Source organism: Camellia sinensis, chromosome 2, assembly GCF_055761805.1.
Source record: "Camellia sinensis isolate YWXY chromosome 2, ASM5576180v1, whole genome shotgun sequence".
Lineage (NCBI taxonomy): Eukaryota > Viridiplantae > Streptophyta > Magnoliopsida > Ericales > Theaceae > Camellia > Camellia sinensis.
In genome coordinates, this window is record NC_138962.1 from 228,183,070 (window position 1) to 228,205,648 (window position 22,579).

Here is a 22,579-nt window from a genome sequence, read left to right on the forward strand (position 1 = left end):
ATTTCATTTTCCAACGCTCAAACTCTAATCTTATAACTCTGGAAAACTACTCTAGAAAATTTGGACCAAGGGAGTTAGACATTATACGATTAAATTTATAACAAATCAAAGAGTCAACACATAACTTGTCATGTCATTGTGGATACGATTAGGAGACTTAAAATGTAAGTCTCAATCTTTTCCCCAAATATATTGATCAATTTCTCAGTTGTGCATTCAAATCTATTAGACCGGTAGAAAGGTTATGGAACAAATTACCTTGTTGCGTATTAGATCGCTTTGTTTAAGACATTTTGCAACTCTGCCCCTCTCTGTGCAAGCAGTGTAGTAGCCACTACCACCCCAACCTCTCCGTGCAACTCTGCTCCCGTCTCAGCTTTACTAGGACGAAGGAAGACCAGAATGTACTACACTGTCAACCTTGCTTGGAATCAATGGAAACATATAGTGTGTACATATCATAATATTACTTCAAATGTATCTAAAGCAACACATTAAGGTTTATTTATAAATCCAAAGCAAAAGAGTACCAAATCTTTCATTATTTTAATAAAATGATTTTTGGGATTTGTTGAAATCATTAGGCGCACAATTTTAATATAACATTCACTGTCTTCTTTCCTTTTCCCTCCTACAAAACATGCCACTAGTCTCTTCAAATTCAAATCATCATCATAAGCAAGAGAACCAATACTTGATTCAATTTTCAGAAGAGACCTTATAGAGACCATGACCAACACCAGAAATGTATAGGGATCACTGTTTCTACAACACCCAGCATCCATTATAAGCTGTTACAGAACGACATATGCGGGCATCGACAAACATCAATCCTTTTATCACTAAATATGGTCTTCTTTCATGGGCATGCCAGGTTCTTAAAAACACAACACAAACCTACCTGTTCTATAAAACTGAGTAAAACAATCAAGACTCTGTTCCTTGTTCAAGATAGGAAAGCTCACCAGACCAAATTCCATTCTACTGTTAAGAGAGACCTACTTATCAACACCCACATGGATCTATGTGGGACATGACCCACGGGCCACATCACTTGGCATCCTCTCCATCCCCTCCACCATGCCCGGCACCTGAGACGCCCTGGCCATCAATGCCACCTGCCCCGGCCTCGGAAGCTTCTTGCTTGTTTCCTCCACGTACATCGCTCGGGCCCGCAGCTTGAGGGGGACCACCACTGCTGCCGCCTCCAAGAGTGGTCTCGGAATGCGGGGGATGCATGCCGTTGTTGGTACCTCCGGGTCTCATACCCATTTGGCCTTGGATGGCTTGTTGGTGGTGTTGGTGTAGCTGCTGCTGTTGCTGCTGGTGTTCTTGCATTTGGTGTGGGTTATTGAACTGTAGGGGCACCTTCTGTGGGAACATACCTTGTTGCTGAGCCATAGCTGCTGCTTGAGGGTGCTGCATGTAAAACCCTCCTGGTTGCATTGCAGGATGTGGAGCCATCTGCAAAGAGCCAACACAGATAACTGAGAAAAAACATTAAAGCTCTGTTTGTTTCAGCCGAAACCTTTTCCGGATTTTTTGGAATTTGGTACCCAAAAAAAAAAAAAAAAAATTCAATGGAAACAAGCTTATTTAGATGGAAATCATTTTCCATTGGATTAAAATCTTACCAACACCACAACAACCCCCATCCCCACCTCTACCACACCCCACCATCACCACCACTTCCAGTTCACAGTCACTAGCACATTAGTTTTAAGGTTGCAACCAAACATAGAAAACATTTTAAAATGTATTCCACCAAAACAAACAAGGCATAAGAATAGATGAAATACGGAGGATTTTTGAGTTTAGAAGGAACCTGGGCAGGCATTGCCGGTGCTTGTGGCTGGGCATCAGCAATTGCAGCTAAATACATCAAATTCTTTTGAAGCTGAGCCTGGTACCTAAATCATCCAGAATATCACGTGTCTCATGAATGTCTAGCTCACATATACAAAGAAGAGTCATCCCAAATCTCATTAATCAATTCATTGTCCACATACATATGATTTACGAGTACAAGTGCGCATGCACCTTGGCACCTACAAATTGGATGCTCAACTATAGTAGAATAAATGATCAGCACCCATCTCATATCCGATATAAATTTGTGGTTTCTTTACTGTTAGAGTTCTACTTGCTGGCAGATTAACTTAACCCATCATAGAGCATTTTGTAAGGGATAGCAAAGTAGCAAGAAGAACAACAAAGAAACACACATGCATTACAGGCACAATTTGAAGTTTATCATTTACAAAATCATTACCTCAACTTCACATGAATACATGACAGCATTTCTGATAATATTTTGTGTGACATCAGTAAAAACAAAAGATTTTGAATTCAATATGAACTTAGACCTTGTCTTTTGTTCTCATTTATTTATTTTTTTCATTTGGGCAAGTACAAATTGACTAAGATCTTAAGTCTTATCTTTGGATTGAAACATAATCAACAAATTCAGTCCTATATGTAGATGGATGTGTGTGCAAATACAAAATGGTTTATATTTGATACACTTGTACAAACAAACTGATACAATTGGTTGCAATATGGCTAAGAAGCACGGACAAAAATACGGATGTGGACACGGACACTGATGTAGACATGGAACACAACGATTTCAAAAAATTGGGGACACGGATACGGTGGGAACACAACAATAAAATATGTTTTCACATATTTTTATTTTCTATCTTGATTAATATTACATCCACAAACAATCAATATTAACAAAAACTAACTCTAATTCTATATTTAAAAAAAAAATAAAACACTTTTAAATTAACACTTACAGTTAATATCTTTATATCTTTTTTTATGGATGATATATTAAGTATTTAAATTTAGGAAAAAAATAATAAACATTCAATATCCAACATTCATAAAAAACACCAAGAAAATGGGGGAAAAGACAGTTGGCATGTCTCTAGTGTGTTCCCAAATTGTCCTCTGAAATAAATAAATTAAATAAGGAGACATGCCATGTGGCGTGTCCTATACGTGTCACCGCTGTGTCCGTGTGTTTGACATGGCTACAACACTTGTTTTGAAGTGTCGGTACTTCATAGCAATATGGCTATATTTTCTAAAAGTTTAAACTAAGTAATCAAACACAAAACACGCAAAGCAAACACCCCAACCCACAGACACAGAGAGGTAGAGAGGACGACTTACTGGGCACATTCAGCCAGTTTTCCGAGGTTTTGATTATCCAAAATTGCCAAAATCAATTTCTTGTTCTCATCGAGATACTGCACCATTCATTTAGAAAAGAAATTTGCATATCAGCATATACATTAGCCACTATATCAGATACATTAGGTAACAATGGTTGAAGTAGAAGCACTAAGGAAATCAACCAAACACTATTAAAGTTATGGCAATAATATGAACATCCGTGCCTTAATATGGGAAGCTCCACCCCGCACCAATCACAACACATTATGCACATGAAGAGGAAGCATTAAATTTCATTATTTATTTATTTATTTATTAGTACACAAGGGATGATGATATAGAGAATTCAACTATGCAAGAAGCATGACCAAGCTTTTTACAATACATAATAGAATAAAGCATTCCTACGTTATAGAACTCTGATCTCAAGGTAAAATTTAGTGACAAAAATTTCCAAAATTCTCATATTAATCACAGTCATTCCCAAACTTTACTTTCTCAAACCTTACTCGCTAGATCTGCTTAATCATACAAGTTTAAATTAGCACATCAACGGCTTATGCTTCACAACCTACTTGAAGAGTGAGTATATATAGTAACAAAATAGGAATGCATTTATCTGCCACCAAGAAAGGTGACAAATTAGTAAAACATCATTGAAGTTGTGAGCAATGTTTTGAAACCTAGACAATCGAACAAAATTGTACCACAATGTTGTAATTAAATTAAAAAAAACAAAAACAAAAACAAAAACAAATTATTAAAAATAAAGGAAACACATAACACTTACAACTATAACATGCAACCCATAAGTTACCATATATACATAAACATGCACAAGACACAAAGAAGCTTGAATGACAAGGACTTATGTATGTTAATATATTTGTTAAAAGTTGATAAATAGTAAAAATTAAATACATGGATTGATCACTATAGAGAGATTCAACAGAAAAATCAGAGAAAAAAGAAAAGTGGAATGCAACAATTGGAGGAGATTCACTCTTTACATGGTTTATGGAAGCCCTAGTCTATCTTCATTTTAACTAATGGAAACCTAAATTTTAGTCATAAAAATTCACAACAATTGTATCTTTGATAATTTGATGTTTGAAACAAATTATTTTGTTGACATAATCATTTCATTGATTTGTTAAAATTTGAAAATATGAACATGGCGAGAACTCATCCACACAGTGCATAGTAGAGAGAGAGAGAGAGAGAGAGAGAGAGAGAGAGAGAGATATTCATACATTAAGCACAAGGTTTCAGATTATAAGTAGCGGAGATGAAAGAAATACTAAATAATAAAGATAAGTGAAGGAAGAATAGACAACACTGTCAAAAAAGGAAAACAAGGCGCTACAGGGTTGAGGTGTCAAAGTGGGTTTGGGAATGTAATGGCTGGGCACCGTCTCTCTCTCTCTCTCTCTACCATTATTAAAATTTTCCTTTTGCACAGCTCTAATGGGCTTCAATGATTAAACTGTAAGTTTAACTAAGATCATCAAAATAAACAATTTCAAGGGTTTTAATGGACTATTTCATGGACTATTTCTAGACCAAGGTCCTGATTCAGCCAGTTAGAACTTGGCTTGCCCAGTTCAGTATAAGTTTGGTTAATTGCAACTAAAAGGAAAATTTAACAAGAAAATAATAATACTTCTAGTTGGGGAACAAGGTAATAGTTGTAGAATTATGCATTCACATTTGGAAATTAATTTAAGAAACAAGATCGCAAAAGGAATCACAAAGTACAAGCTAGATGTAAATATCAACAAATTCCAAATAATGATGATATTGCAGCATGCACAGTTAGGTAGTGTTTAGTTCATTAGAATGAAGGTGGAATTCAAATGTCCATTATCAAGTTCGGTCACAAAAAAAATGATGAAAAATATATATCATATGGAATCATCATATCATTCATCATTATTAGTGAATGGTCATTTTATTTATCAATATATAAATAGTGAATGGTATTTGTAGAAAGGCTAAGAAATAAGAATTCCATTCTATTTCACTTTTATTCCAGTGAATCAAACATAGGGTTAGTTTAATAAATCAAAGCCCCTTTACTTTTCAGAATATAAGATATTGAAAGCTAAAACTTGGATAAAAGAGAAACACATGCAAGCCTGAATGCTTGATGCATTATTGTGAAGCCTCTACTTGCGCAATAAATGATATTCATTGTGAGGGCAAGCTCTTGCTTTTCAACTAGCACGTATGATGATTTAAATATCAACAAGGGAGAGTAAATCATAAATCAAACCAAACCAAACCAAGCCTTAAGTCCCATCAAATGGGGTCAGCTACATGAATCCTTCTTCTTCACGATGCCCTATCAAAAGCCATTTCGTTAGTCAAATTAAGTAGATCCATATCTCTATTTACAACACTAGCCAACGTCAATCTAGACTTACCCCGTTCCCTAACACTCCCATCTACCCTAATGATAAGAAAGATTATAAAAATTAACTCCTCATGCAATGGAAAATTGCTCCATTTATTCCGTAGTTGATCCAAAGGAAAATTTTGCAGTTTTACAACAACACTTAAATAGTACGACAACATCGGATTAGCAAAATAATATCAATTACATGTGAAATAATTTGGCATAACATAAATATTCCTGAATAGGATGATGGAAAGGGCTTATCGTGAATGTTCAAATTGGCTTTAGGTAGACAGATGTACTATTGAATTACATGGCGTTAGGTTGATTTAAAATAAATAAAAAAAAAAACAAACTAACAAACAACAATGATAACAAGACAAATCTGACAAGGGTAAATAAAATTGGAAATCACGTTCTATTGAAAAGGTATGTTCCCTTAGTTGTTCCTAGATTGCTATAAATTGCTAACAATTATACATGAATATTAAAACCACCATCCATCTCCTTGAACACTAAATCTACATAATGATAGATAATTGAATCATTATAATATTAGGTAAATCTAGTTTGTCCTTGATCCCTTCAATGCTCATTCTCAACAACCAACAAGGGAGCTTCAAAGAGCTAGCATATCTCTGTTTATACCCCATAATGACAAGACAGTAAAAGTAAGGCAAGTGCTGTAATAAAGAGTTAACAAGGCACCTAGTATAGCCACATGGAATTCTATGAGTCCCGCCCGCTAGTGAATGGTTCCACATGGTTTACTGAAATATTATTTGAAAACCCCATAAGCAAAATATTAGGAACTAGCCCGTTTTCAAACACAGATCTGAACATTTTGAGACAATTGGCCTATAAGGGTTTATAGTCAATTGACATATGCGACAAAGTTGGTATGCGAAACACCCAAAAAATCGAGGGGGTTCTTTCTTTTGTTTTTGTTTTTAATTTTTATGTCCAATAATTTGCTGACCAAATTAGAATGATGGAGAAAAGAAAGCCAAAACTCCAACCCCAATTCAATGAACAGACGATGAATAAATACATAGACAAAAAAATTGGTTTTGAATAAGGAGGACATAGTAAAATTAAGAAATTGAGGAGGTATTAATTGAAAAAAATTATACCTTTTGAATCTGTTCGGTGGTGATGTTAGTGGGAGGGTATGAAGGCATCATAGGAATCATCTGCTGTGGTTGTTGCATATCTGCTCCGGCTATAAAACCCTAACCCTAACTACCCCAAAATCAATCAAATCAAACAACATTGATAATAAGATTTTCTTTGTGAAAAAAGATGTGTGTGTGTGTGTGTGTGTGTGTGAGATACGAGAGAGAGAGAGAGAGAAAATGGGAAGTTAATTTACCCGAGGTAGGTGAGGTGTGTGAGGCGGTGTGTGTGGGGAGGGACGGTGGGTTTGACGGAAGTATGGTCGGAGCGTTTTCTCCTTCGAACTGAGATTTATTTGTACTTTCCCCAATTTTTGTCAAAAAATAACTCTGCTTGAAAAATGGCTAACTTGGTCTTGGTTTTGGTCTACTCTAAAATAAAAATAAAAAAATTAAGCAATTATTGGCACCGAATTTTAAGCAAATGTCAAACAATGGCCATCACCATTGTTTGTTATTGAAATTTTTATACAGTGGAAAATATTCTAAAATTAATAAAAATTGTCTTCTAAAATAAGGAAAATGCTAACTAGTGCTTAATGGACATTATTTAGCATTGAAATTGAGGTTAAAAAAAAAAAAAATCTTGAAAAATAAGTAATCTGTTTGGCAAGTTGGGTTAGGGGCTTTTTTGATTATTTTAGTAACAAAAGATAAAATAGGCTATTTTAGTCACAAAAAATAAAACATCACATCTAACCCATAATCATTACACTATTCTCTCACAAAAAAGTAAAAAAAGTCAAAAAACTAAAAAACTCTTTTCAAACCAAGTTTTTTAACACAAGCTAAAATAACTAGAAAAGTTAAAAAGTCAAAAAGTCAATCCACTTCCCAAACCAATCCTTAAAAGGATTAAAAAGTATGTTGAATCCAAGGGAAAATATTCAAATTCAATAAGGAGTGTATTCTTTTTTTTTTTTTAAATCTTTTTTTATTTATGATGTACTAAATATTTATTAACAAGACCTTTACAAAAATATAATAATAGCCTGTGTTTGGCAAGGGCTTTTTCAGGTTTTTTTTGGCTATTTTAGCCACAAAAAATAAAATAGGCTATTTTAGTCATAACAAACAAAACATCACATCCAACCTATAATCATTACATTCTTCTCTCACAAAAAAAGTCAAAAAAGCCAAAAAGCCAAAAAGCCCTTCCCAAACCAAGCTTTTTAGCCCAGGCTAAAATAGTCAAAAAAGTCAAAAAGTTAAAAAGCCAACCCACTTCCCAAACGGAGGCTAAGACTCTTAAAATATCACTTATAAATTTGTTAATAAGGAGTGTATTCTTTTTTTTTTAAAATCTTTTTTTATTTATGATGTCCTAAATATTTATTAACAAGACCTTTACAAAAATATAATAATACTAACTCTTAAAATATCACTTATAAATTTGACAACAAATTAATTTTGTTGATAAATAGTTAACACATCAACAATTGACATCAATATTATTAAAAATAAATTAAAAAGTGATATTTAAAATTAAAAAATAATAATAATTTATATTTTATTAATATACTATTTTGTTTTTTTTTTGGGGGGGGGGGGGGGGAAACTTAGATAAGATTTTTACTTGAACTTAAAGTTAGGGGTTAGGGTAAAGTGTCGGTGCTAAAGCAAAGAAGTGAGGGTTGTGGGGGGCGACCTATTCAAAACAAAAATGGAAAGTGGTAATGCGATGAGATTGGACCCTCTCTGTGTTCGGTAAATAGTGGTCTCTCTGTCTGTCCGAGTTGGGAGGGAGAGCTGAATTTCAGAATTGGAGAGACCGTCCGTTAAACAAGAACAGGAACAAAAACAAAAATACGTTTTGGAATCCGGTTGAAATCCCTAAACCTAAACCTAAACCTAAACCTAATCCTAAGCCTAAACCTGGCTTCGGACATCTGGAAACGCTTGTTCCCACAGCGATCCAGGAGGTACGGGTCCGTACTAATAATCCCTCCTGGAATCGGGTTGGGTCGGCCATCTAATAATCCCTGCATGGATCTGAACCTGTTCAAGCTATGCTCCGGCCTCAAATTCCTGGGTTGCTTGATCATCGTCCTCGTCGCCGCTATTATCGCCGTCTCTTATTACGCCGTCGTCATCCTCACTTGGGGCCCTCACTTGCTTGATGATCCCTTCACAATCACGTCCTTCTTCTCATTCACTGTTATCCTTGTCTTTCATCTCCTGGTACCTACTACCTGCCTACCTACCTATCTACCTTATTCCCAATTCTACTCTACTCTACTGTTTTATATTCTTCTTCTTCTTCTTCTTCTTCTTCTTCAATTCTATTTTTATGTCTACGAAACGAACCCAACTGTATTCAATTGCATATTGGCTCTACCAGATTCATTATTTCAAACTAAATTGATTAAAAAAAGTTGTATGCTTTGCTATTAATTATATGTTCCAATCCAATGTGGAGCACCAACCAAACAAATGAGGATCTATTTTACTCATATTTATTATCCTATTATTATTACCTTACCTTCATCAGATTCCAATAATTCTTTATTTGTACGGACATATGCATCCTGTGTTTCAATCAATAGTGATCACTACAACATCTGATATGCATAAATTCAAAATCACGTAAATTTTTCATGTTCAACTATTTTTGTCGCTCAGGATGTGAGGCTGATGTATCTTTATTGTTTTTAGGCAGTCGTAACCAAGTAATGGATTTGTCAACACTTACTGTGATCTTCATATTCTGTCTATGGTTCCAGGAATGTTCTGGTTACAGCCTTTTATTCATGTAATCAATGAATTTTGCAAAATCCTGATATATATATATATATATATATATCTTGAATGCCATTTATGGGTTTTATATTTTCATTTGGATAATTAACACTCTGTAAGATTGATGGCTAAGATGTTTATCACTCACTAAGTATTCATTTCATTTCATTTCATTTCATTTCATTTTGCAGCTTCTATTGTTACTGTGGTGCTATTTCATGGTAGTCTTTCGTGACCCTGGTTCTGTTCCTGAAAACTGGAAGCCAGTGATTGACGAACAGAATTTTGAGGCGGGCACTTCTTCTATGCCATTTTCAGATTGTGTAGAGCCTCAGAATTTGGCCGCTACATTGTCTTCTTCAGATGGGCTGGAAAGAAGACCTGCTGTAGTCTACTGCAGCCATTGCAAAAATGGAAAGCCTCCACGTTGCCATCATTGCTCTGTTTGTAAGTTTATCTTTCCAACTAGCTTTGATGATGCTCATGTGTTTCATTTCTTCTTCTAGGTTCAGATTCTTTTTCTTTCCTGTTAATGTCCATTAATGTGACTGACTTCCACGCCCAATTTCAATGTGATGTTTCCAAGTTGTTTGTTGTATACATATGTTGAAAGAATATTATTACATTTTGCTTCCCATTCTATTTGCCTTCTTTGAACATTGTTGCAGCTCAGTTGGCATGCAACGAGACATCAGGTTGAGTAGTCATATCTGTAAATTATTTGAGTTTCTGTATGTTTTGTGCAGGCCAAAGATGTGTTCTTAAGATGGATCACCATTGCGTATGGGTGGTGAACTGTGTTGGAGCACAAAATTACAAGTTTTTCCTACTTTTCCTGGTGATTTTATATTCTATCTCCTTACTGTGTTTTTGTTACTTTGGCCTCCTCCCTAACCTTGCAAATGAGTTTGAAAACAAGATTGAACTTTCGTTAAAAAAATTGGTCTAGTTGTGACCATGCTGCCGTGCTGTTGTGGTTCACAAATGTGGAGGAGTGGTCTCATTTATACTGCTCTTCTCTTGTAACCTTTTCAAATATGCCTAGAAATCACACCAAGATTTGATGGTTCCTCTCTGATTTGCATTCATTCTTTTATACTACATACATATGCTGTTATTATTTATGTGCTTATTGATCTCTCAGCTCTATACATTTCTGGAGACAACAATGAATACTTTAGTATTGCTGCCGACTTTTATAAATTTCTTCCGAGAAGCCAAGAACCATTCTGCTTCACCAGGCAATCTCGCTATTACGTTTTTGGCATTTGGTAAACTCTCATACTTGTATTGCTCACTATCATCTCCAAATGCTTGTCACTGTAGTCTCAAAATTTCCATGTTTCTTACAGATTTTGTACCTTGATGCAGTTTTGAACCTGGCTTTTGCACTGAGTCTTCTTTGTTTCCTAATTATGCACGTGTCTCTTCTGTCTAGCAATACCACTTCAATAGAGGTAATTATAGATGTGTTACACAGAAAATTTTCACAAAATGGGACAGACCTTTTGTCTCACATCTGTGTCCCATTATGTGAAAATCCCCTGTGCACTTAGATTTACTTTGGCAATTAAACATAATGGTGCATTGTTGTTGTATCCATCCTTGTATTTAATCATACAATTGTTTCTTGTGCTGTGTGAGATCTGCATATTAGTGCAACAATGGTTTGCAATATTGCATTCAAATTCAATGACATGGCCAACTGTCAAAATGACAACGCTTTGCTGATATATTTTTAATCCTAGAAATAACTCTCCATCTTTTGAGGGCAGAGATGCAAACCCCGCTAGTTGCAGATGGTTATTGCCTTGGTTAATCGTTACTTGTATAATTGTCTGTTCCAGGTCCATGAGAAGAAAAAAGCTGTCAGGTGGAAGTATGACTTTGGCCGGAAGAAGAATTTCGAGCAGGTAGAGCATACTGGACATACATATGTACATATAGATATTTTATCCTTTCGTAATTCCTACAGTGTGGAGTGAATGAACTTGTTAAAACCTATCACCTACTTCATCCACTAAACCTAACCCACTACACCACTACCACTTCACCTACTCCACTAAACCTAACCCACTACACCACTACCACCTCCACTTCACCTACTCCTTACCTACTACACACTCACCCTCTTCTATATATAGGAATCATGAATCATTGTAATAAACAGATCAACATATATCAATCAATAATACATAAATTCTTACATGGTATCAGAGCAAGGTTAAAGATCTTGGTGTTCTTCGCCTTCCGGTGGGCGGCAACCTTGCCTTGACCGCCCGCCGGATCTCAACCAATTCAACTGCCTCGCTTCCCTCATCCTCTCTCTCCCTCTGTCTCTCTTTACTTTGTAGTGTAGAAGGCCATCCATGGCTGCAGCTCGCATAGTCTCCTCTTTGCTCAGTCGTTCTCTCTCTCTTTCTGCCCTTTCTGCTGGTTTCTTTCTCTCCACAGGAAGAAATTCTAGCTTGGCGAGAAGCGCCCTCGGATTTAGCACTGCTGCAGTGGCAGAACCGATCACTCCACCTGTTCAAATCGAACATACCCAACTTCTAATCAATGGCCAATTTGTGGATTCAGCGTCCGGAAAAACATTTCCAACCTATGACCCTCGGACAGGAGAGGTTATTGCTCAGGTTGCCGAAGGTCATGCAGAAGATATAAACCGTGCTGTATCTGCTGCTCGTAAGGCATTTGATGAGGGACCATGGCCAAAAATGACCGCTTATGAACGGTCACGGATACTGCTACGTTTTGCTGATTTGGTCGAGAAACACAGCGAGAATGGAGAACTTGATATCTCTGGTCAACAAACTACAGAGAGCTTGCACTGCTCTAGGCGATCATGGCGAAGAGAGCGCTTTGCCCACTCTCTGGGACTCTCTTCCTTCCATCGCCGTCGTCGGTGGCCCGAGCTCTGGGAAGTCTTCAGTGCTAGAGAGCATTGTTGGGAAGGACTTTTTTGCCTCGTGGATCACCCCTCTCTTTTCCTTTCTGTTTCTTTTTAATATTTACATCCACTATCTTTTGTCTTTCAAATAAAGCCACTACCTTACCCCCACACCAATTTTTTTATTCATTTTATTCTTCTTATCATCCTCATTATCATGTACCCCACTTTCTCTCTTTCATTTTTTTTTTTTTTTCACTTTCCAACCCACCGAGGCACATCCTTTCGCCATTCCTATATTCTTATTATTATTATTATCATTAATTAAAAACAAAAAAAAAAACCAAACCCTTTGCAGGTTTTCCCCCAAACCGTGGGCCACGAAACTTTTTTTCATTATTATTTCTTTACCAAAAAAAAAAAAAAAAAAAAAAAATCACATCAATGTTTTTCATATCACCCATCCACAAATATTTTTATCTATTTTCTTTATCCATTGTTTTATTTTTATTTTTATTTTATTTTTATTATTAAACAAACCAACACCACAAAATCACACCAACAACATTCCACAACCTTATCATTTTATTCATATCAGGGGATCAACTCCGCTCCCAATTTTACACCAAAAAAAAAAAAAAAAAAAAAAAAAAACCCACAACAACCACAAAACAACCACATCCACAGGCAGGATTTTCTTCTCTACTCTGCCGCCGGTCTTTTCTTCTTGCCTCCGTCCTGGGCGGTCCTTGACGGTGCTGCCTCCGTGTTTTCCACACCACCGAGCACGTTCACTCCCCCATAGTCCTCCACTGCAGCATATGGCGGCCCTCCAAATCGGAACATCACGGTGGCCTTCCGCTTCAGCTCCTTATTTTCCGCTTTTAGCACACTTATCTCTGCTCGCGCATCCTTATACATGCGCTGGAGCAGAGCCAGCTGGGAGTTTAACTGTTGCACCTCATTTGTCCTGCTCTGCAGCCGGTGCGACAAATTTGTGACCGCAGTCATGGTTTCCACGCATGACTTCAGAGTATACTGATTGGCCTCAATATCAGTTTGCACCGCCATTTTTTGCTCCACCGACCGCATCGGAAAGTTCAACGGAGCAAACACAGAGATGTTTGGTTGAGGTTCACTGGCCACCGCACCAGTTATTTCTCTTGTGGACTCATTCAGTTCTGGAAAGAGCGTAAGTAGCCCACGGGAAGAAGAGGCCATGTTCTGGTTAGCTGGACGGGAAGAAGAGGCCATGTTATGGGTTGCTGAGTGTTTCAGAGAAGGGTTGGTTACAGAGTGTTTCAGACTGCAAAGGTTCAGAGGTTTCAGACTGGTTTGTTATGCTTCCCAACCTCAGCCTCCGCTTCGATTTATAAAGACCCTGACGAAGCGGCAGACACGCGCATCATGCGCCGCTCGACGCTCGCCGACAATATGGGCGCGCCTTTTGATGGCACATCTTTTGATGGCACGCCTTTTGATGGCACGCCTTTTGATGAATTGGGCACGCCTTTTGATGGCACGCCTTTTTATGGATTGGGCACGCTTTTTGATGGCACGCCTTTTGATAGATTGGGCACGCCTTTTGAGGGTGCGACTTTTTAAGGGTCCGACAAGACTCTGTAAACTGTCCCGACATTGATTCCGGTTAGCTCCTTCATGGGTCCGACAAGACTCTGTAAACTGTCCCAACATTGATTCTGGTTAGCTCCTTCAAGGGTCCGACAAGACTCTGTAAACTGTCCCGACCTTGATTCCGGTTAGCTCCTTCATGGGTCCGACAAGACTCTGTAAACTGTTCCGACATTGATTCCGGTTAGCTCCTTCCTGGGTCCGACAAGACTCTGTAAACTGTCCCGACATTGATTCCGGTTAGTTTCTACAAGGGTCCGACAAGACTCTGTAAACTGTCCCGACATTGATTCCGATTAGTTTCTACAAGGGTCCGACAAGACTCTGTAAACTGTCCCGACATTGATTCCGATTAGTTTCTACAAGGGTCCGACAAGACTCTGTAAACTGTCCCGACATTGATTCCGGTTAGTTTCTACAAGGGTCCAGCAAGACTCCGTAAACTGTCACAACAACTGTCACAACATTGTCTGCTACAACGGTCCGACATGACCCCATAAACTGTCTTCTACATCGGTCTAACACCGCCATCCAGTGTCCTCTGCACCGTTATGACACCACCATACAATGTCCTCTACAACGTTATGACACCCCCATACAGTGTCCTCTACAACGTTATGACACCACCATACAGTGTCTTCACCATCGGTCTGACACGACCATACAGTGTCTCCTATCCTCTTTTCTTTTATGTATTCGTCTATTTTCTTGTTTTGTTACTCTCTCCAAACTCAAGTTGACTAGTTCCTATCCCCCTTGAGTTTGTGGGGGGCTGTTAAAACCTATCACCTACTTCATCCACTAAACCTAACCCACTACACCACTACCACTTCACCTACTCCACTAAACCTAACCCACTACACCACTACCACCTCCACTTCACCTACTCCTTACCTACTACACACTCACCCTCTTCTATATATAGGAATCATGAATCATTGTAATAAACAGATCAACATATATCAATCAATAATACATAAATTCTTACAGAACTTTATGGTCATCAACATACTAGGTTATACTACTTTGACATTCTTAATTGTTCCTATGAAATAGAGAACAGGATTCATTTGTGATTTGAGAGAATTGCAGGTGGAAGGAAAAGGGTATTCCAATAAGATTACTATCCTGTATGTAGGGTGATTTTTAAAAATAATAATCAAGGTGAAAATGTAATGCTTGTGTGCATAATTTCTAAAGAACGTTAGATTGCACCTTAATCATTATATTGAAGCATATTATATGGTAAATTATTTTCATGATCACTAGTTGAAATTTGGGGTGGACCTTTTATGTTTAGTGGTCTAATTTTTCTTACGGTCTCTTTATTTTTGAAGGTTTTTGGCGCAAAAAAGGCATTTTGGTTCTTTCCATTGTACTCAAAAGAAGATATGGAGAACATACCTGCACTTGAAGGCCTAGAGTTTCCTACACATCCTGATGCCGAGGTGTGAGGTGTTTTGACCTTTTTCAGGCAGTTAAGATTGACTACCAGTGTTCCATTGTGTAAATCACTTGAGATACGCATTAAACATCAGGTTCTGAAAGGTGTGTTTCTCATAATGATCCATTCTTGTATTTTCTTAATTTTAGCTCTTGTTTATAAGATGTATACAACAAGTTTGGCTTGAAAGGGTTACAGTTTTTTTTTTTTTTAAAAGAAAATTTAAGTATGTTGTTTGCTGGGTATTTATTAAAGGGTGTGTCCTCTTACAAGGAGCTTTATTGTTTTTGTTTCATTTTTTGGGCCATTTCAACAAATGTATAATGAGCATTCATTAACCACCTTAGGCAATAAATTGTTCTATTGGTTTTGGTGGTTGATCTTGCCAGGCTTATTTGGTGGTCATGAGCATGCATTGTTGTTTTATTTAGTCATATGGTCTACTCATTCTTGAATATTGGAAACATTTCAAACCTGTTCTTTTTGCACCGCATAAAAATTTAATAGTCATCAACAACCTGAGCAGTATAATTTTATACTATAATATAGCCTCCGTTTGGGAAGTGGGTTGACTTTTTGACTTTTTAGTTTTTTTTGGATATTTTAGCCTGGGCTTAAAAGCTTGGTTTGGGAATGGCTTTTTGGCTTTTTTGACTTTTTTAAATTTTTTTGTGAGAGAAGAATGTAATGATTATGGGTTGGATGTGATGTTTTGTTTGTTATGGCTAAAATAGCCTATTTTGTTTTTTGTGACTAAAATAGCCAAAAAAGCCGGCAAACCCACTTGCCAATAACAGGCATAATCAGTTTTGGTTGGTACATAACGCAAGTAATTTTCTCTATCAAATATTATGTGAGATTTTCTATATATATATATATATATATACAAGTACAACACATTAATTTAAAACAATTCAATGCTTAATCTAAAATACCTTTTTTTATCAAGTCAATTCAAACTATAGGTCTCGGGATATTTGTTTTTTTTTTTTTAAACATTTTGATCAGCTATTAAATCAACTCTTAATGCAGAGTTAGTTTCTCTGTTATGTATTTTTTGTAATGAATTATTATTATTATTTTAGCACAACAAAACATATCAACAATGTACATAAACTAATTGTTTAAATTAAAACTTAAGTAAAATGAGTTATTTTAATTTTAAACATAAATGGTGAGATTACTATAAAATCATTGTAGACGAATACAACACGTTTGTATTAAATTAGGATGGTCCCTTCCAACTCTCTCATCAGCTCAAATCCCCTATATGATATGACTACTCTCTTTTTCTTTTTCTATTTCTATTTATTTATTTGCAAATATTTATTAATTTGAATAAAAACTGGGGAAGGTCACATTCAGGCCTTGCCTACCCTCCTCTCCTCTCCTCTCCTCTCCTCTCCTCTCTAGCATCATTACTCTTTCTTCTTTTAGATTAGAAACACCTAAATTCCCCTCCTCTTATATTATATTATATTATATATTAAATATAATTCAATGACAAAGAATATGCTTTTAAAAAGGGCAAAATTGTGATATAAACACACCTCACACTTGTATCACTTCTACTTTCATAAAAATTCTAATTATTTTGAGTTATTCATATATTGTAACACAATTTTCCCTTTCAAAAACTAGAAAAGTTAACACATATACCATCCCCTGATTCACCTCATACATTATTTGTTAGAAAACAAATTATGTCACCTCTCTCCTTCATGTTTTTATAAGAACAAATAGAATAGTGTGATATGAGTGACTCCATATTATCATCCATCTTAAACCAATTGATCTCAAACAAACCACTTTAATAACCTCAATCTTCACTCAGCATGCTTTTGTTTTTAATTTTTTACATAAATATATGAACAATGAATCACAAGTAGAACCTGCAATGCAAAGTGATGATGTGATATTGTAACAAGAAAATTGACCAAAAAACAAGCTAGGGGAGGTGGGGAGGGGAGGAGGGGTCTCACTAGCGAATCACGTGCATGGCGTTGGCAACTCTGTATTCGATCATCTTCTTTCTGGGTCATGAACTGAGTTATCCGATGACATGACAGGTTGGTTGAGGCTTGAAACACCATCATATGATTCTCTGGGACTACATGTTTCTGAAACGAAGGCGGCAAACCAGACGATGACCGGTGTAACCATAAGAATTAGACCAATAGGGACCATCCACTGTTGACTATTGCTTGGATGATAATTTACTTCCCACCAAACCAAGATCAACCCTCCAACCATGCTCATCAAGAACCAAGCCAAGCAAGATATGCAACCCTTCACTATCTTCTGAAACTTGTTGTAGCTGATTATGTCTCTCCCTTCCATGTATGATCCCATTAAATTTAACAAGAACCAGTAAGATCAGTCCAAGTGTTTATGTCCTGAAAATTGCAAAACCAACAAGAACTGAACTTATTATGTATGGCCTTTTCGCTAATCAACGAGAGCAAAAAAAAAAAAAAAAAAAAAATTGATATGCACATACCTGAGTTATGATCTTGCAGAAGAATATACTTCTTTGATCAGCAGAAGAATATATACAATAGCAAACTATGGGACTACAGAAAGTAGGTACCCAACATGATCAATAGAGCATATATGTTATAAATTTATACAGAGAGAGAAGTGCTAGGGAAGGGCTAGCAACAGGGGCGGAGGTAAATAGGGCGTGGGGGGTCACGTGCTCTGGTTTTTGATTTTTTCTTTTTTAAATATAAATAAAAAATTTATAAAAATATTATTTAGAGTGGAATGTCAATGATATTTTTAAAATTATGAGAACAATAATGATTATTTTGATTAAAAATAAAAAGATTAGCTATGAAAATTTTAATATAATAGTAATGTCTATTATTATTGACATGAAAACATAATTAGTCTCAATAAAAATATAGAATTTATTAGATTGTTAATTACATTTGTCATGTGGGGTTCATCCTCCACGTGTTTCTTTACTATTAGTTGGTGATGTTTTCACATCTTAATGATAACGTGATATTACTATTATATTGAATTCTTACTCAGATTTTGTATAAAAAATTACTTTATCATTATATTAAAACTTATATTCATGACTTTTTTTTTTATATATATATATTTTGTTCATAATACACTAGTTATAAATAATAATAATAATATTATTATTATTATTATTATTACCTTTCTTGAGGTTAATAATAAAAATTTATGTGAAATATTTTTGTAAAAATTTTTAACGTTGTAATTAATAAACGTCTCTTTTGATTTAATTTCTTGACTCTGCTACTGGCTAGCAACGGAGTCCCATGACCACATCTTTGGATTTTACAAGGCATATATGGCATTCGTGATTTTAAATAACTATATAGAAATAGGTATGAATATTAATTGATATGAATTGTAACTATCAATATATTAATAAATATTTAGGTTTGAACTAAAAAAAGTTACTTCTTGGCTATTTACAAGTCAAAAATATTTTTATTATTTAGTTTGAACTTATTTAATTGACAATTAAGGGGGAGGAAAATCAACCTTTTTTAAAGAATCCCCTTTATTAAGCAAGTATGAATATTTTTATTTTGAGTGAAATTTTTTCTCAAGACTTTCAAGTTCAGAAAAATCTAAAAAGCAAGGAGAAAAAAAGAGAACAAATGATTATTAAAGACAAAAATAAATAAATAAATAAACGTATTAAATTTTTCTTCTTCTTAGCAACTACTTTATTCTAAAAAGAAAGAAGGTAAAAAGAAAAGAGACAAACGCAATTCTGAAGGAGCTACCATCAAACGTGCCTTTTTATCAAAGTTGTGTACAAGTAAAATCTATTGACATATATATACACATAAAGAAATCGAGGCAAAAAAAAAAGAAAAAAAAAATGAGGATAAACAAGAAATAAAAAAGAAGAAGAAATTTAAGTGGAGCAGTGATTGGGAGCTCTAGTAGAGTTGCTCTAACAGCAGCTCTATTGAGCTGACAACTAATTAAAAAAATAAAATAAAATAAAACAAAAAAAAGACAAAACAGTGGCCAGAAGAAGATAATTTAATGCTAAGTTTAGAGGTACTCTTTTAGAGTTCTAAAGCAATTTTGATTTAAGTGAATATTTCGTCTCCGTTTAAAACACTTCAGCTGCTGAATTGATTGATGCAGCAGCAGCAGCAGCAGCTATCTCGTAATCTAGTATGGGGATACGTAGGAGTAGCTTCTTTTTTGTTTACTACTGTTAGTATTAGATTAGATTAGATTATTATTATTTTTTTTCTGTTGCTTTCACTTCACAAATGCCTTATTTGTTTTTTTTATACTAAGTCTAGTTTGGGAACAGACTAATTTAGTAATTTTTTAATTATTTAGTTAAAATATGAGTTAAAAAAATTAATATGTTTGAAATGATTTTTTGATTTTTTACGAAAAGATGTGTAAAAAGTAGAGAGAAAAGAGAATATTTGACTTTTTGGTATGAGTTGTTGACTTTTTGATTTTTTTAGTAACTTTTTGATTAAAAAAGTCACTTGCCAAACGAGGCCTAAAACGTTTTAACTACTGTTTGGAGGCAAGCGAAATAAAATTACAACAAAAAGAAAAAAAAAACAAAAACAAAAAAGATTTCTACCTTTGCCAGAAAATTTGCAAGGTTGTTGTTTGGCATTCATTGGCAATCTAAACTTTGCTCCTTCTCCGCTAGAAAAATTTGTTAGATAGTTCAGGACTATTATGGAACATTGCTTTTGTGTTCTTAACAAAGAAAGAATTGCAATTCACTTAAGTGGATTATTTCACTCATAATATTTCTAGTTCCGCCATTAATTTGTACCAATACATAAACAATGGTACATATAGTGCGCTTATAACATTCACTAATTTTCCTTCCAAGAATTCTTTCTATTTAGGTCTTTCTCTCTCCGTTCTAATATTGTGTCTAAAAATTCATATTGAATAATTTTTTTTTACAGAAAATCACATGATAATTTTTTAAAATCGCACAATTTGTACTTCGTTAGTCCCATTTTATGCTTTTTAATTGAAATTACACAAACTTTAAAGAAAACATCTTTAAATGATAAATCTTCGCTTTGTTTAAATATTTTTTCAGTCTACTAAGAAAAAAGAAAAGTATTTAAATTTCAATTTAAATTTAAATTTAAAGAAGGCTAATAAGAGAAAATTAAGGTCAAAATTTCAAACATTTGGACACATTAATAAGGCTTACAAATTTATTTATTTTTTTAATGTGTGTGTGTCAATTTCCGACCACATTACCAATCAAGCACTCAACTGGAGAATACTGGCAGAATAGATTAAGCCCGAATGACCTATCACAAAAAGAAGAGATTTCGGCGGTGGTTCGTCCACCCGGAGACACTCCGACGATCAAGTCAATTATCTCTCAAAGATAGCAAAAGTGCTTAACTCACTATTTAGAGCATAAAAAACATACCTTAGACCCATGAGGGTGCTTCTCTTTTATAGCCAACACAAATCTAGTCCCAATAGAAGCCTAGCTTCAATGGACTTAGGATTACTGCTAATCTTGGACTCCCAATGGGATTGGGATAAACTCTCTAAGAATCTTATTTTTACCCAAACTGAAGTCATTTCTCATTCTAGGACCTTTGTCCCTTATCCGCTTATCTCGGATTTCGATATCTTCGCAGATAATCTCGACCTAGCCGAGACGATCTCGGTGTCATGACTAGGATACGCGGCACCTCAGCTGGCACTTCGGTGACACCTCGGCCACGTGTTGTCATTCAAAAATTATGTCCCCACAACTTCCCCCTAGGTTCTATTACCTCGGTATCCTGAGGTGATGGAACCTATATCATTCATTAATTTAATCATGACCCCAGTTTAACTTCAGCTTGTAAATTTTTCTTAAAATTTCAACAAGTGTTAAACATGATCTCGGTTTAACTTCAACTTGTAAATTTTTAAAATTTCAACAAGTGTTAAACATGTCCTCAGTTTAACTTCGACTTGTAAATTTTTCTTAAAATTTCAACAAGTGTTAAACATGTCCTCGGTTTAACTTCAACTTGTAATTTTTTTAAAAAATTTCAACAAGTGTTAAACATGACATCGGTTTAACTTCAACTTGTAAATTTTTAAAATTTCAACAAGTGTTAAACCAACCTTAGCTTGTAAATTCGAACTCCTAAGTATTATTCTCCAGCCCTCTTTGATTCTCCATGCCCGACCTCCCATAAAGGCCGTTGAGAATGCCCCTTTGTCCTGTCGTGCTGAGGGACTGCATGAACTGTGTTCTGCTCCCTTTTCTGGGCATCTTTCTTGGCCACTGGAATCGGCGTATCTTGTAAAGGGAATGATGACTACATGACGTTGTTCTGCATCATGAAATTAACGACCGTTTGCAGGTCCGCCAATTTGTTCCCATTCCGGTTATCTCGTCGTCCCTCCGCAGGCATCTATCCTTCCATACCTGGAGGTCATCCTCGTTATAATACCTGCTTTGGTCTATTTTCTTTGGCATGTCGCCCTCCTGACCGACGTCTTTTTCTCCGTGATTCTTATCACGAGTCTCTTCGTTGTAGTTGTCTTCTTCGACGTCAAGGTCAATGTGTTTCTCGCTCTCAGTAGGGATGTCGTCCCCAACCTTCTCTTTCTGTCCGTTATTGGCTATCTATTCTCCTTTCTTTCCCACAGATGGCGCCAAATTGTGTGTGTCAATTTCCGACCACACTACCAATCAAGCTCTCAGCTAGAGAACACTGGTAGAATAGATTAAGCCTGAACGACCTATCACAAAAAGAAGAGATTCCGGCAGTGGGTCGTCCACCCGGGGGCACTCCGACAATCAAGTTAGTTATCTCTCAAAGATAGCAAAAGTGCTTAACTCACTATTCAGAGCATAAAAAACATACCTTAGACCCATGAGAGTGCATCTCTTTTATAGCCAACACAAACCTAGTCCCAATAGAAGCCTAGCTTCAATGGACGTAGGATTACTGCTAATCTTGGACTCCTAGTAGGATTGAGATAAACTTTTTAAGGATCTTATCTTTACCCAAACTAAAGTCATCTCTTAACTCACTATTCAGAGTATAAAAAACATACCTTAGACCCATGAGGGTGCATCTCTTTTATAGCCAACACAA

General features: G+C 35.7%; 2 protein-coding genes and 1 long non-coding RNA gene across 5 annotated transcripts; 1 reads left to right on the forward strand and 2 right to left on the reverse strand.

The window, feature by feature from the left end:
• Positions 1–675: 675 nt before the first annotated feature.
• GIF3 (GRF1-interacting factor 3) lies at positions 676–7,290 on the reverse strand. Of its 2 annotated transcripts, none has more exons than XM_028207362.2 (5): positions 6,957–7,290; positions 6,718–6,822; positions 3,184–3,260; positions 1,826–1,910; positions 676–1,464 (listed from the first exon to the last, which is right to left on the reverse strand). In XM_028207362.2, exons 2-5 carry the CDS (start codon positions 6,793–6,795, stop codon positions 1,051–1,053), a joined length of 654 nt encoding a protein of 217 aa, XP_028063163.1. In that variant the 5' UTR covers positions 6,796–6,822; positions 6,957–7,290; the 3' UTR covers positions 676–1,050. The 2 variants fall into 2 exon arrangements, with proteins under 2 accessions (XP_028063163.1, XP_028063162.1); XM_028207361.2 differs by having other exon boundaries at positions 6,718–6,826; positions 6,957–7,199.
• A 1,008-nt stretch (positions 7,291–8,298) lies between these two features.
• LOC114266455 (DHHC-type zinc finger family protein) lies at positions 8,299–15,739 on the forward strand. 2 transcript variants are annotated; one of them, XM_028207359.2, is made up of 7 exons: positions 8,299–8,940; positions 9,690–9,945; positions 10,245–10,336; positions 10,643–10,769; positions 10,870–10,955; positions 11,346–11,411; positions 15,358–15,739. In XM_028207359.2, the coding sequence occupies exons 1-7, from the start codon at positions 8,746–8,748 to the stop codon at positions 15,472–15,474; spliced, it is 939 nt and encodes a 312-aa protein (XP_028063160.2). In that variant the 5' UTR covers positions 8,299–8,745; the 3' UTR covers positions 15,475–15,739. The 2 variants fall into 2 exon arrangements, with proteins under 2 accessions (XP_028063160.2, XP_028063161.2); XM_028207360.2 differs by lacking the exon at positions 8,299–8,940 and adding an exon at positions 9,014–9,511.
• Positions 15,740–17,254: 1,515 nt separating this feature from the next.
• Positions 17,255–18,161, reverse strand: LOC114266493 (uncharacterized). Its single transcript, XR_003630677.2, has 2 exons — positions 17,965–18,161; positions 17,255–17,860 (listed from the first exon to the last, which is right to left on the reverse strand). It is a non-coding gene; the product is annotated as an uncharacterized LOC114266493 (long non-coding RNA).
• Positions 18,162–22,579: the final 4,418 nt, after the last annotated feature.

Excerpts from the sequence above, each read along its gene's own strand:
- GIF3 (XM_028207362.2), bottom strand. The coding sequence starts at position 6,795 with ATGCAACAACCACAGCAGATGATTCCTATGATGCCTTCATACCCTCCC. Across the intron at positions 3,261-6,717 it reads CCACCGAACAGATTCAAAAG|TATCTCGATGAGAACAAGAA; the intron begins GTATAATTTTTT and ends TGAATGGTGCAG. Across the intron at positions 1,465-1,825 it reads CACCGGCAATGCCTGCCCAG|ATGGCTCCACATCCTGCAAT; the intron begins GTTCCTTCTAAA and ends GGCTCTTTGCAG.
- LOC114266455 (XM_028207359.2), top strand. The coding sequence starts at position 8,746 with ATGGATCTGAACCTGTTCAAGCTATGCTCCGGCCTCAAATTCCTGGGT. Across the intron at positions 8,941-9,689 it reads TCCTTGTCTTTCATCTCCTG|CTTCTATTGTTACTGTGGTG; the intron begins GTACCTACTACC and ends TTCATTTTGCAG. Across the intron at positions 9,946-10,244 it reads TTGCCATCATTGCTCTGTTT|GCCAAAGATGTGTTCTTAAG; the intron begins GTAAGTTTATCT and ends TGTTTTGTGCAG.